At 57.3% G+C, this 11461-nt stretch overlaps 2 protein-coding genes across 2 annotated transcripts in view; one reads left to right on the top strand and one right to left on the bottom strand.

Moving 5' to 3' along the window:
- The window catches only part of PARP3 (poly(ADP-ribose) polymerase family member 3), a 14016-nt gene extending 13213 nt beyond the window's left edge, over nt 1–803 (bottom strand). The window contains exons 1-2 of the mRNA XM_019631309.1: nt 681–803; nt 143–524 (exon numbers count right to left, since the gene is read on the bottom strand). Of these exons, the coding sequence (XP_019486854.1) occupies nt 143–517 (375 nt within the window). The 5' untranslated portion in view covers nt 518–524; nt 681–803. The remainder of the gene's footprint in view (nt 1–142; nt 525–680) is intronic.
- Nucleotides 804–1699: 896 nt separating this feature from the next.
- On the top strand, nt 1700–9709 carry RRP9 (ribosomal RNA processing 9, U3 small nucleolar RNA binding protein). The gene is made up of 15 exons (XM_019631314.1): nt 1700–2113; nt 2413–2495; nt 5305–5414; nt 5767–5834; nt 5917–5958; nt 6237–6363; nt 6968–7092; nt 7173–7265; nt 7669–7769; nt 7851–7985; nt 8069–8131; nt 8356–8501; nt 8577–8656; nt 9344–9417; nt 9543–9709. Exons 1-15 carry the CDS (start codon nt 2027–2029, stop codon nt 9634–9636), a joined length of 1428 nt encoding a protein of 475 aa, XP_019486859.1. The 5' UTR covers nt 1700–2026; the 3' UTR covers nt 9637–9709.
- The last annotated feature ends 1752 nt before the right edge of the window (nt 9710–11461 follow it).

The raw sequence follows: 11461 nt of genomic DNA, 5'->3' as shown, positions 1-11461 counted from the left end.
CTGCCCTGTGAGGGATCTCAGGGGGACGTGGCCCTACCTTGTGGGGCTGGTTTGAGGGGACAGAGCCGAGCCCTAGGGAGGCTGGGGGGGTCAGAGCCCTGCCTTAAGTGTGGTAGGGGAAGGCCTGAGAAGCTCAGGGGACGGCCCTGGGGTCCAAGGAGCAGACACGGCCTGCCCAGATCTGATGGGAAACAGCCTTGCCTGACCTGTGGGGTCTTGAAAGAACCCGGCACTGGGAGCCTTGCGTTACGTGGCCAGAGCTAAGCCCAGGGGAGTGGTCTGAGTGTATTTGTACCTCCGAGTGTGCAGGCACCAGGCCTGGCTCAGGACTAAAGGTTACCTGGGTCCCGGAACTGCGGCTGAGTGGACATGCAGGGTCCACTCGGATTACGCGCTTCTCTGTGGGTGCGGCCCTGAGGGCCTCAGCAGTGGAGTGGAAGCTGTCCTCCTCTGCCCCCTGCTGCTTCTTCTTCTCAGGGCCTTCACGCTGCACAGGGAGCTTGCGCTTGGGAGCCATGGCTGTTCTGGGGCACAAAGGGGGACTCAGGCCACCACGGTCTCCGTACCTTACCTGTCTGGTACAGCACCACCTTGCCCCAGGTGACCTCCCACCGCCTCCCCTGCCTCCATTCCCGTTCACAGCCCCAGACCAAAACCAGCTCTCTGCACCCCAGAACCACCTCTGTCCCCAGTCACAGGGGCCAGGCCAGGACCCTGTGCTGTCACCCACTCCAGGCAAGGAAGAGTGGTGCCTTCTCTCTAGTTCTCCAGTGTGTAGGTAGGTGGTAGGGAAAGTGAAAGGAGAAACTCCCCTCCCACTTCTGGGCTCCTTCTCTCTCCAGAGCACTTGGGGCACCGCCTACTTCTGCCCATTCTCAGCTACTTCAGACCTGGCATGGATGCTGGGCTGAGTCACCCCAGCAATGGAGGAAAACGGACAGTGGGGGCCGCGGGTCTGCACTCTTGGGGCCAGATCTGGCCCTCCAGAGCTTGGGACCCCATGGTACAGAAAACCTTTCCAATGGGATCGAATGTTCTGGGTGCCAGCCAAACTCCCAGACCAGTGGCCTTGAACTGCCAGCAGGCAAGGGCAGTCTCGCCCCGCCTTGCCCTGTAAAGAGCTGTGAAGAGGGCCATAGGGCACTCACCTAAGAGAAGCAGGGACCTGGGAGAGGTGGTGGCACCGAGCCCAGTATCAGGACCTCCCACGGCTGTCCCTCTAGTTCTAGGAGGCCCTCTGTAAGCCTAGGTGTGGCTTAGGGAGGGACTTCGTGACAATCGCCAGAGGCTGGGAAGAGCTGAGGGCTGGTGGTGTAGGATTCCAGCTATTTGGCTACTGGTCGGGTGAGTCAGAGAGCAGGGTCAGGCCAATGCGGGAGGCCTGTCCCACGGATGGGTGGACACTTGATCGGGACACTGCTAAGGCCCAGAGGACTGAAGCGTCCTTGGCACTGCTTGTCTGGCTTGAGGCAGGCAGTACGGGTCCACCGGTTGCCCAGTGACCCTGGGCCCAGTTGCAGGCACTGCCTTCCTTTCTCCGGGGCTGCCTCGGTCAACCCCCGCGTCCCCCTTCCAGTTATGTAGTGCCAGACTGGTACACCCTTGTCTCCGCCCATAATGAGGTGGAGTCGTGCTCTGGGACTCGGAACCCCTCATCTCTGTCTCCCCCCAGCGTCCAAGGGGCGAAAACACAGAGAAGGCCACCTGGTCCGCCCCTCTTTTGACGTCATCTAAGTAGAAGTGCGCACGCGCCACAGCTTTGTACCGGAAGGGCGGGGAAGAGGCTTGCTTCCTATTCGAGTCTGGCGCTGGAGCCTAGAAGAGCTCTAGGAGGCGTGGTCACAGGCGTTAATCCAATGGGCGCTTGGGGGCGTGACAGAGCCTACCGAAGGACCCAGTGGAGCCGTGGGAGGCGGGGCCCGCCAGGCGGTGGGAGCCTATCCCCGCACAGAGCCTTGCCGGACCGCGGGGGTTCAGACGCCACGTGAGTGCTCCCCGGGCCTCTGTAATACACACGCTGGGCAGCATGTCGGCGACAACGGTGGCTCGAAAGCGGGGAAAGCCGGCCACGGGGGCTCGGGTCGGTGCAGCGGCCGGCAAGCGGCGGCGAAAGGTGAGCGTCGTGCTTCTGCGGGCCGGGATCAGACCCGCTGCTGGAACCACCGTCGTTCCACCGTCATCCCACCTTCATCCCCTCCCATCCTCTCCTCTGCCCCCTCCCCAAGCCTTCTCCCCGGACCCCAGTTGGAGTCAGCTTGTGACGCTCTCCGCTGACCAAATCCTGGAAGGCCTTGCAGTTGAGCCGGGGCCCCCCGCCTTCCCCAGTCCCGGGGCTCTGAGAGATCGGAAGGGGTCCCTCAGTGCCGAGGTGGTTGGGACTCCTGACCAAAGAGACGATCATGTAATTCCCAGGCCGACTCTGCTGGGGACAAGGGCAAGACCAAGGGTGGCGGCAAGATGAATGAGGAGATCTCCAGCGACTCCGAGAATGAGAGGTGAGCTCTTTTCCACCTAGTGGAAGGAAACACTGAGGCCCGTGGGGTATGGAAGAACCTCAGTGAGTCGGGGCAGAGCTGGGCCTAGAACCCAGGACTCTGGCCCTTGGCTCCCAGATCTTGGGTCTCTCCTCCAGTTTCAGACCCTGAGGTGTCTCCTCTCCTCCCCTGCACGGCGTTGTCTGTGGCTCATGGTGGGGAGCTGAGCACAGGCTGGACTGACTTGCAAGGGTGGAGGGATGGAAGAAATGCTTGCTAGCTCTTCATTCTCTTTTCCCACAATTTTACAATTACTGATCTCCCTCCTGACTCTCCACATGTGCCAGGCATTGGCTTCACTGCTGAGAGTACAGACATGGGCAGACGAAGACTGAATGTGTTGTAATGGGATGTATGTCTTAACAGCTGTGTGTTCTGGGAATGGGGCCTGGAGAGGTGAGGAGGAGTCCTTCATGGAGAGGTAGGGAAGGCATTCAGGGATCAGAGAAAAGTCTGGGGTGTAAGTGAGCCTATTGGGAGATGGAGAGGACAGCAGGGCAGGTGGTGAGTGCACCCAGACTATGGAGGGCTTTGGATATCTCCCTCATTGTGCAGGTGACGGGGGTGGGGCATGCTGCGAGGTCTCACAGGGGGCTGGCAGGTGTCAGGTGTGACCCTGTGGAACGGAAGCTCTCACACTGGAGGATCCTGGTACCTGCCTTACGAGTCGGCTTTAGAAATTCTGCTTTTAAAACCGACGACTTGTTGGCCTTAACCTGCTCGCAGAAAGACTTACTATACTTTTCTTAGTCCCAAGGTTACTGTGGGTGGGTGGGTGCCAAGCCCTCTGCTAAACACTTTTAAATATTTTAAAATGTGTTGTGAAATGTATTAGATACAGAGGAGTTAATGAAATGCATTTGTATTATAGAGAGCAATGAGGCAATGATGAACCTCTGCACCTCCGCTTAGGTTAAGAACTAGACCCTTTAGACATTTAGAAGCCCCAACTGCCACTCCTGCCTTGAGTTAATCATTTCTTCGGTTTCCTTCCTCCCTTGCTTCCGTCCTTCCTTTTTCTTATTCTTTTTTTTTCTTTCATTTTCTCATTCAGGTATAATTTATATACAGTAACATTCACTTTTTTTTTTTTTGTGGAGGGCAGTGTCCCTGGCCCTCACATGTGGGATCCGAACCGTGGCCCTCTGGCGTCAGAAGCCAGTTCTTAACCATCGCGCCACTCGGCCGGCCCAACATTCACCTTTTTTAGTGTACAGCTCTGTGAGTTTTGACAGATGCATGTAGTGTTAACTCCTACCACTATCAAGATATAAAGGGTGTTGGGGCCAGCTCAGTGGCTCAGTTGGTTAAGAGCTTGCTCTAGCTCTGAGCAACAGGGTCGCTGGTTCCATTCATGGCCCAAGCTGAGCAGCCACTGAGCTGCCAACAGGTGGCAGGATGGCTCAGCTAAAAAACAAAACAAAAAAACATATAAAGGGTGTCATCACCCTCCAAAATTCCCCCTACTCCTTTGCAGTCAGTTCTTCTCCCTCCTCCATTATAACCATGTCCCTAGAGTTTTACCTTTTCCAGAATGTCACGTGATTAGAATCATACAGTATATACTTGTTTCGATTTTCTTTAGAGTTCTGTCTCCTGTGTGTGAACCCCCAAACAATAGATCGATTAGTTTGGGTAAACCGAGTACAAGTTCTGACGCTGGCTGTGTAAGGGAAGGGCAGCACCAACCCTGTTGAAGGCTTACTGGGCACCAGTACTAAATGGTTTCTGGAGCGTGGTCTGGCATTGAGAGTTTCCAAGGTCATTTCTGGGAAAGTCTTGGGCAAAGTCATGAATAAGTCCTGGGAACCAGTTGGGGCACTTGACAAGGACTAAATATCTGTAGGCATGTGATCACAGGGAACAGATTGCCCTGGGTTTTCTGCCTCTGAGTTCCCGTGACCTACCCCAACTCCCAGAAGTAAGTCAGAGGAGGACTCGTCTTGAGTGAAGTGAGTGTCCCAGTTGGTCTGGGGTCTGGGGCATAAAAGGAAAACCAGCACAAGTTCAAGCCAAGACCAGTGAAGCTTCAGGGTATAGGATAGTGCCTTGGCAATGAGGATGGGGTGATGACAGACTCAACGTGTCTGCTTCTGGTGGTCCTTGCATCGGATCTGGGCTGGCCGCTCCCCCATGTCTGGGGGTGGTGGTGGTTCTGGGAGCTACCTTCCCTGCTCCCCGCGTTGGGTCTCCCGTTTCCTGTCTCCCATGTCCCCATTTTTAGTTTGTCCCCCTGTTCTGGAGCACATCCTCCATCTTAACAGAAGGAGAAAGGACCAATTCTTTAGAATTTGTCAGACCTTAGACATCTGACAGTGTCTTCCTTCATAATTGATGGTTTAACTGCATGGAATTCCAGGGGTTAACATTTTCCATCAGAATTTTGTGTATGCGGCACGCGTGTCTTTCTGATGTCGGCGTTGCTGTTGAGACGTCTAAAGCCATTTTGATTCCTGACCTGACCCTTTGTACATGACACGACCTGATTTTTCTCAGGAGCCTGTAGAAACTTCTCTTTCCCTCCAGTGTTGAGAGATTTCACAGGGATCTCTTTGGGTTTTGGGTCTGTTTTCACCCTTATGTCGGGCACTGGGTGGGCCCTTTCAACTGGTAAGTCATGTCTTCCGTTTTCTGCATGTGTCTGCATTGGGCATGAGGGCTGGTGGGGATGGGAGCGGGGGACTGGCAGGGGGAGCAGCCAGGAGGCATGGTCCTAGTGCCCAGAGAAGTGGGGTGAGTCCCCTGAAACCCAGCCCCATTCTGCCCACAGCCAAACTCCCAGGAGGACAGAGGAAGAGGAGGAGGGGGAGCTGGAGGAGACTGCACAGGAGAAGAAGCTGCGCTTGGCCAAGCTCTACCTTGAGCAGCTCAGGCAGCAAGGTGAGCCTGTGGGCTGGGCAGGTGAGGGGCGGGGCCTGTTCCTAAGCCTGCCTGCTGCCATCCCGTCACTGATGGGTGATTGACGCAGGTATGCAGTGGGCTGCTGGGGCTGGCTGCCCTGTGGGAGGTTGGCCAGGAGTTCTAGTGGGCTTCCTGGGGTGGGCCAGACCTTCAGGGGGCTTTAGACTGAGCTGATAAGTAAAGGCCCTCCTGCCCCATTGCCCAGCGGCAGCCTGAACTTCCTGAAGGACACAGCCCACGTGTTCCGGGCGGGGACTGAGGCGGTGGAGGGGGATGGGAAGGGTGAAGCAGGGGCTCGGCCTGGGTTTACTTGGTCTGGTCCATCCTACAGAGGAGGAGAAGGCAGAAGCCCTGGAGTTTCAGGAGGACCAGGTGGCGGGGCGCCTGAAGGAGGACGTGGTGCGTGTGGCTAGAGGATGGCGGGGGGGCGGGGCTGGGCTGGGCTGGCTGCTGGGATCTCATGCCTCTCTTCTCCCTGCAGCTTGAGCAGAGGGGCAGGCTGCAGAAGTCGGTGGCGAAGGAGGTGAGTGGGCAGAGCACTTTGATGTGAGATTGGAGGGAATTGGCGGTCCCACCTGGTTGGTGGGCAGATGACCCAGCTGGGGACTCAGGTTGCAGGGTCTTTGTTCGGGTACACGGTGGGCACTTGGACAGACAGGGTCAGGTCAGGGTCTGGTCCTTGCAGCCCTGGGTCCAGTTTCCATCTGGGCAGGGAGGCGGAAAGGGATGGCGTGTGCGTGTGTGTGTGTGTAGGGGTGCCTTCCTGCCCCCAGTTGCATTGACCCAGCCCTGCCTGCCCAGATCCAGGCCCCAGCCCCGGCCGACATTCGAATCTTACGGGGCCACCAGCTCTCCATCACATGTTTGGTTATCACCCCTGACGACCTGACCATCTTTTCCGCTGCCAAGGACTGCACCATTATTAAGTGTGAGTGGGTGCCTGGGTGGGGGCTCAGCCCCCAGGGCTCATCCAGGAGGGCTGGTCTGGGAGGAGGGAGTAATGAGGGCAAACTGAGGCCCAATGGGGAAGCTTCCGGAGGCTGGTTTGCTCCCAAAGAAGTGTTGTCTGGGTGGCATGGAAGCTTCTCTCCAGCAGTGGGGCCCACGAGCTCACTGTCTCTGTCATTGGAGACGACTGAGCAGAGGCAGGATGATGATTTAATGGGAATTAACACTATACGTGGGCAGCTGGACTAGAGCACCCTCGAGGCTGCACAGCCCTGGGATTGAGCTCCTGGTCGTCCTGGGTTCCCAGCCTCCTCTGCCCACAGTAGTAACAGGAAGAACTCACTTATCAGTCACAAAGCACTTTCCTGTTTCTTCTCTTCCGCGCTTCATGACTGTCCTTTAGGATTATTGTCCCCACTTAACAGATGAGGAAATTGAGGTGATTTGTCCAGGGGCTCATAGTGCCCTGAGCCCCATCTCCTGACCTGAGGTCAGGACTTTTCCCATGGCCCCATGCTGCCTTTGAGGGGCTGCCAGCCAGTCCTATCCCCCCATCCCAGTAGCCTCTCTTCCCGCGTTGTCAGGGAGCGTGGAGAGTGGACGGAAACTTCATGTGATCCCACGAGCCAAGAAGGGTGCCGAGGGGCAGTCCCCTGGCCACAGCAGCCACGTCCTCTGCATGGCCATCTCCTCTGACGGCAAGTACCTTGTAAGGCAGGGCTGGGCCTGGGGGCGGGGAGAGGTCTGGGCACACAGTGGGTACCTGTGGCCATTGTCCTCATCCCACAGGCCTCTGGCGACCGCAGCAAGCTCATTCTCATTTGGGAGGCCCAGAGCTGCCGGCACCTGTATACCTTCACAGGACACCGGGACGCCGTGTCGGTGAGGAGCTGGGCTTCTTTGGGTGGACATTTATTGAGCACCTGAGTGGGCCAGGCTTGGTGCTGGGCCCTGGGGAATGGGGTGAATGAGGCAGAGCGTCCCTGTCTTCAGGGACCCTGCGCTTTGCCGTAGTGAGCGGCACTGTAAAGGACCTGGATGGGGTAAAGGGACAGGGAAGAGCTGGGGGGACTGAGTCTGAGAGGCCTGCACCTGCTCCAGGGCAGGTGAGGGCAGGTGAGGTGCCCCTGGCTCCAGGTGTGCTGCACAGAAGTGCCCACGGAGCGCTCCCCGGGAGCTGGCTCCCTGTGCCATGGGACTTGACTTTGGGGAAGTCCTGGTGCCTGACGTCTGTCTCGCCCGCTGTACTCCAGGCCCCCTTTGTCCTCTCCCTGTGCATCCTTAGGGGCTGGCGTTCCGCAGAGGCACCCACCAGCTCTACAGCACGTCCCACGACCGCTCTGTGAAGGTGTGGAACGTGGCGGAGAACTCCTACGTGGAGACGCTGTGAGTGTGTGGGGAGAGGGTGTGCAGGTGTGCGTGTGTGATGCCACATGTGACCCCAGCCTCCCTCTGTCCCCCCTCCAGCTTCGGGCACCAGGACGCTGTGGCAGCACTGGACGCTCTGGGCAGGGAGTGCTGCGTGACAGCTGGGGGCCGGGACGGGACTGTGCGCGTGTGGAAGATCCCTGAGGAGTCCCAGCTCGTCTTCTACGGCCACCAGTAAGGCGATGGCAGCTACGCCAGGTGGGGGTTCCGTGGGCAGGGTGGGGCTGCGTCATGCCCTTTACTCCTCCTTTCTGCAGGGGCTCCATCGACAGCATCCAGCTCATCAATGAGGAGCACATGGTGTCGGGCGCAGACGACGGGTAAGTCGCCTTTCGGATGTCTCCCACCGCTGCCACTGTGCCTGGACTCCCCTGGTAGGGTCCCTCCTGCTCGGGAACTGTCGTAACCTCTGCACAGATGGGGACACAAGGCAGAGAGCTTAGGTGACCTTGTCTGCATCCCACAGCTGGTGTACACTTGATCCCTTCCCGCTGGGTGGCCTTTCTGCCCTGACCCCCTCACTGACTCTGCTCCCTGTTCCTAGCTCTGTGGCCTTGTGGGGCCTTTCTAAGAAACGGCCACTTGCCCTGCAGCGTGAGGCCCATGGGCTGCGGGGGGAGCCGGGCCTGGAGCAGGCTTTCTGGGTGTCATCAGTGGCAGCCCTGCTCAACACAGACCTCGTGGCCACAGGTGAGTGCTCTGTGTGGCTGAGGGAGTCCCAGGGTGGGCTGCGCGGTGGTGCTCACCGGCCCCCTGTCCCTCCAGGCTCCCACAGCTCCTGCGTGCGGCTCTGGCAGTGTGGGGAGGGCTTCCGGCGGCTTGACCATCTCTGTGACATCCCCCTGGTGAGTGGGGCTTGAATGCCCAGCCTGTCTTTGTCACACTCCCAAGGCCCTTTACTGTTTTTTTCTGCCGGAAGGGTGCTTCCTCAGAGCAGGGCTATCTATGACTTCTCTTTGTAGTCCCAGCTCCTAGCTCGGGGCCTGGCAAGAACCTTCCCTCCTTCTGCCTCTCCCCTTCCCCTCCACTCCCCTCCGTGTCCTAGGCCCTGTCCTTGGTGCTCGGTATAAGGCAGGGAACAGTGTGGGCAAAAGCATGGAGGGCCTGGCCCTGTGGTCAGCCCTGCATGGCTGTTGCCAGATGGATGCTAAGCTAGGGTGTGTGGATTTTGGTGACCTACGGGGGAGTGGCAGGTCCTGTCAGTGACATCTGGTGCAGAACCTATGTCAGTGGTGATGGTCATGGGATCTCCGGCCTCACAGCCAGTAGCCAGACCCTGGGCCATAGCAGCATACTTGGTGTACATTTCTCGTTAATCCTCTCAGAATGTCTGTGAGGCTGGCGCCCTGCTCCCCCATCTCAGCCCTGTGGAGACTGAGGTCCTGAGGGGAAAGGGCTGACCCAGGTGGCCGGAGGCAGAGCAGGGATTGAACCGAGGCCTCCCCTGGTAAGGCCAAGCCCTTGACCGTGAAGCTCGGGCAGTGGTGAGGGATCTGTTCTCATCCTACTGCGCTGTCCCTCCCTTTTCTTAGGTGGGCTTTATCAACAGCCTCAAGTTCTCCAGCACTGGGGACTTCCTGGTGGCTGGGGTTGGGCAGGAACACAGGTAGGAGGCACCCCTGGAGGGGTGAGGGTGGGGCAAGGTGGCACTGGCTGGCGACTCGGGTGGGAATGGGGGTGGAGACCTGCTGGGGCTGCACCGGACCTCAGCTTCCTCCTCGCCCCCCGCAGGCTAGGCCGATGGTGGCGAATCAAAGAGGCTCGGAACTCCGTCTGCATCATCCCACTCCGGAGGACCTCCAGGCCCGCTGCGGTGGGCTCCTGACAGTCTCAGCCCTTTATTTAAGTCCCTCCCACACGTGCCCCGCCCTCTTTGTATTAAAAGCGTGCTCCTTTGGGCCTTGTCTCCTGCCGCTTCTTGGGCAGGGAGGGAAGAGGGAGGGCCCGCAGGGACGGGGTTGGCCAAGGCCTGGGGAGGCCAAGGCTCCAACAGTCTGTTCTGCCCTTTTGCTGGCCTGAGGGCTTTCTGTGCTTTTCCAGGGAACTTGAGGATGGAGCCCTCAGCTGACTCCTGGTCCCTGAGTGTCCTCTGTGGCCTCATTAGGCCAGCTCCCCACCTGCTGCCCTGGGCTGGTGGGGTTCAGAAGCTAAGAAGCCCCGCGGTCTAAGTGTGTGTAAGGGCAGGCTGTGGGGTCTGAGAACTGAAATGAAGTCAGCCAGGCCTCCCTGTCCGGCTGCCCTGCCCCACTCAGGCCAGATCAGGGAGCTGGAGGGGACAGACTGCCCTGGGGTGGCGGGATTCTGCACGGCTTACTGCTGGGGGCACGGGGCAGAGGTGGGAATGGCTCTGTCCTTGGTCCAAGTGACAGCCAGACAGCATGAGCCATCACAGCAGTGACGCTGGCAGGTAAATGTGTCAAAGTGTTTGGTCTCCTGATTTCACCAACTGGATAATTCACTCCTGCCAAGGGGCGAAGTGAAAGGGGAGGCAGAGAGGCTGACTGGGGGTGCAGAAGTGCACTGAAGTCCCCTCCGTGGCAAAGAGCTGAGGGTGTTAAGGATTCTGCTCTAACATTTTCCTCACCTGCTGAGCCTGTGGTTCTCAAGGGGCCGCATGGTCCTCTTTGGGGAGCCCCCTCCCTCAGACAGACCTGCTCCTGCCTTGCGTTCCGGCGCCAGAAGGGTCTGGTTCAGACTGAACCCCTGAAAATCCTGTTACGGATCAGAAGATGCTGATAGAATTCACTCCCCATGTCCTGCCTCAAATTGAGCTCATGATGGCATAAACTTACCTCCTGAGTAACATGGCAACCAACACTGAAAGGCCCCTTAATATATGAACCTTTTCCTATGGGAGAAGGTAAAGTTCAAAAACAAATACCCTCGGAAATGAAAATAATTTCTCCTATGGCTTCTAGCCTCAGCCGTGGTCAGCTGAGACTTCCTTGTGATAGTTGGGCTCTTATTTTAGTTACAGTAAAAAACAAAATATAGGAGCTGACCGGGTGGCTTGGTTGGTTAGAGCACGAGCTCTGAGCAACAGGGTCGCCAGTTCGATTCCCACATGGGCCAGTGAGCTGCGCCCGAGCTGAGCTGCCATTGAGCTGGTGCAGAGCGCGTGCTCTTAACAAAGTTGCCGGTTCGACACCCATATGGGATGGTGTGCTATGACCCCTGCAACTAGATTGAAAGCAGGGACTGGACTTGGAGCTGAGCTGCGCCCCACTCCACAACTAAGATTGAAGGACAACAACTTGACGTGGAGCTGACGGTTCCTGGAAAACCAATGTTCCCCTTCCCCAATTCCCCAATAAAATCTTTAAAACAAAAACAAACAAAATCAAAATATACCATCTTAACCATCTTTTGAGTGTACATTTCAATAGTGTTAAGTATATTCACATCGTGCAATGGCTCTCCAGAACGTTAATCATGCTTCTGAAACTATAACTCCCCACTTTCCCCTCCCCGAGTCCTTGGTAACCATTCTGCTTTCTGCTTCTATGAATTGGACGACTTCAGACAGCTCATATAAGTGGAATCATACAGTATTTATCTTTTTGTGTCTGGCTTATTTCACTGAGCATTATGTCCTCTTAGGTTCATTCATTTTTTTTAAGGCTGAGTAATATTCCCGTGTACGGATATAC

This window comes from Hipposideros armiger, unplaced genomic scaffold, assembly GCF_001890085.2.
Source record: "Hipposideros armiger isolate ML-2016 unplaced genomic scaffold, ASM189008v1 scaffold_990, whole genome shotgun sequence".
NCBI lineage: Eukaryota > Metazoa > Chordata > Mammalia > Chiroptera > Hipposideridae > Hipposideros > Hipposideros armiger.
The sequence above is the reverse complement of the archived record's forward strand: the minus strand, read 5'-3'. Positions and strand labels throughout refer to the sequence as shown.

Excerpts from the sequence above, each read along its gene's own strand:
- RRP9 (XM_019631314.1), top strand. The coding sequence starts at position 2,027 with ATGTCGGCGACAACGGTGGCTCGAAAGCGGGGAAAGCCGGCCACGGGG. Across the intron at positions 5,415-5,766 it reads TGAGCAGCTCAGGCAGCAAG|AGGAGGAGAAGGCAGAAGCC; the intron begins GTGAGCCTGTGG and ends TCCATCCTACAG. Across the intron at positions 9,418-9,542 it reads GGGGTTGGGCAGGAACACAG|GCTAGGCCGATGGTGGCGAA; the intron begins GTAGGAGGCACC and ends CGCCCCCCGCAG.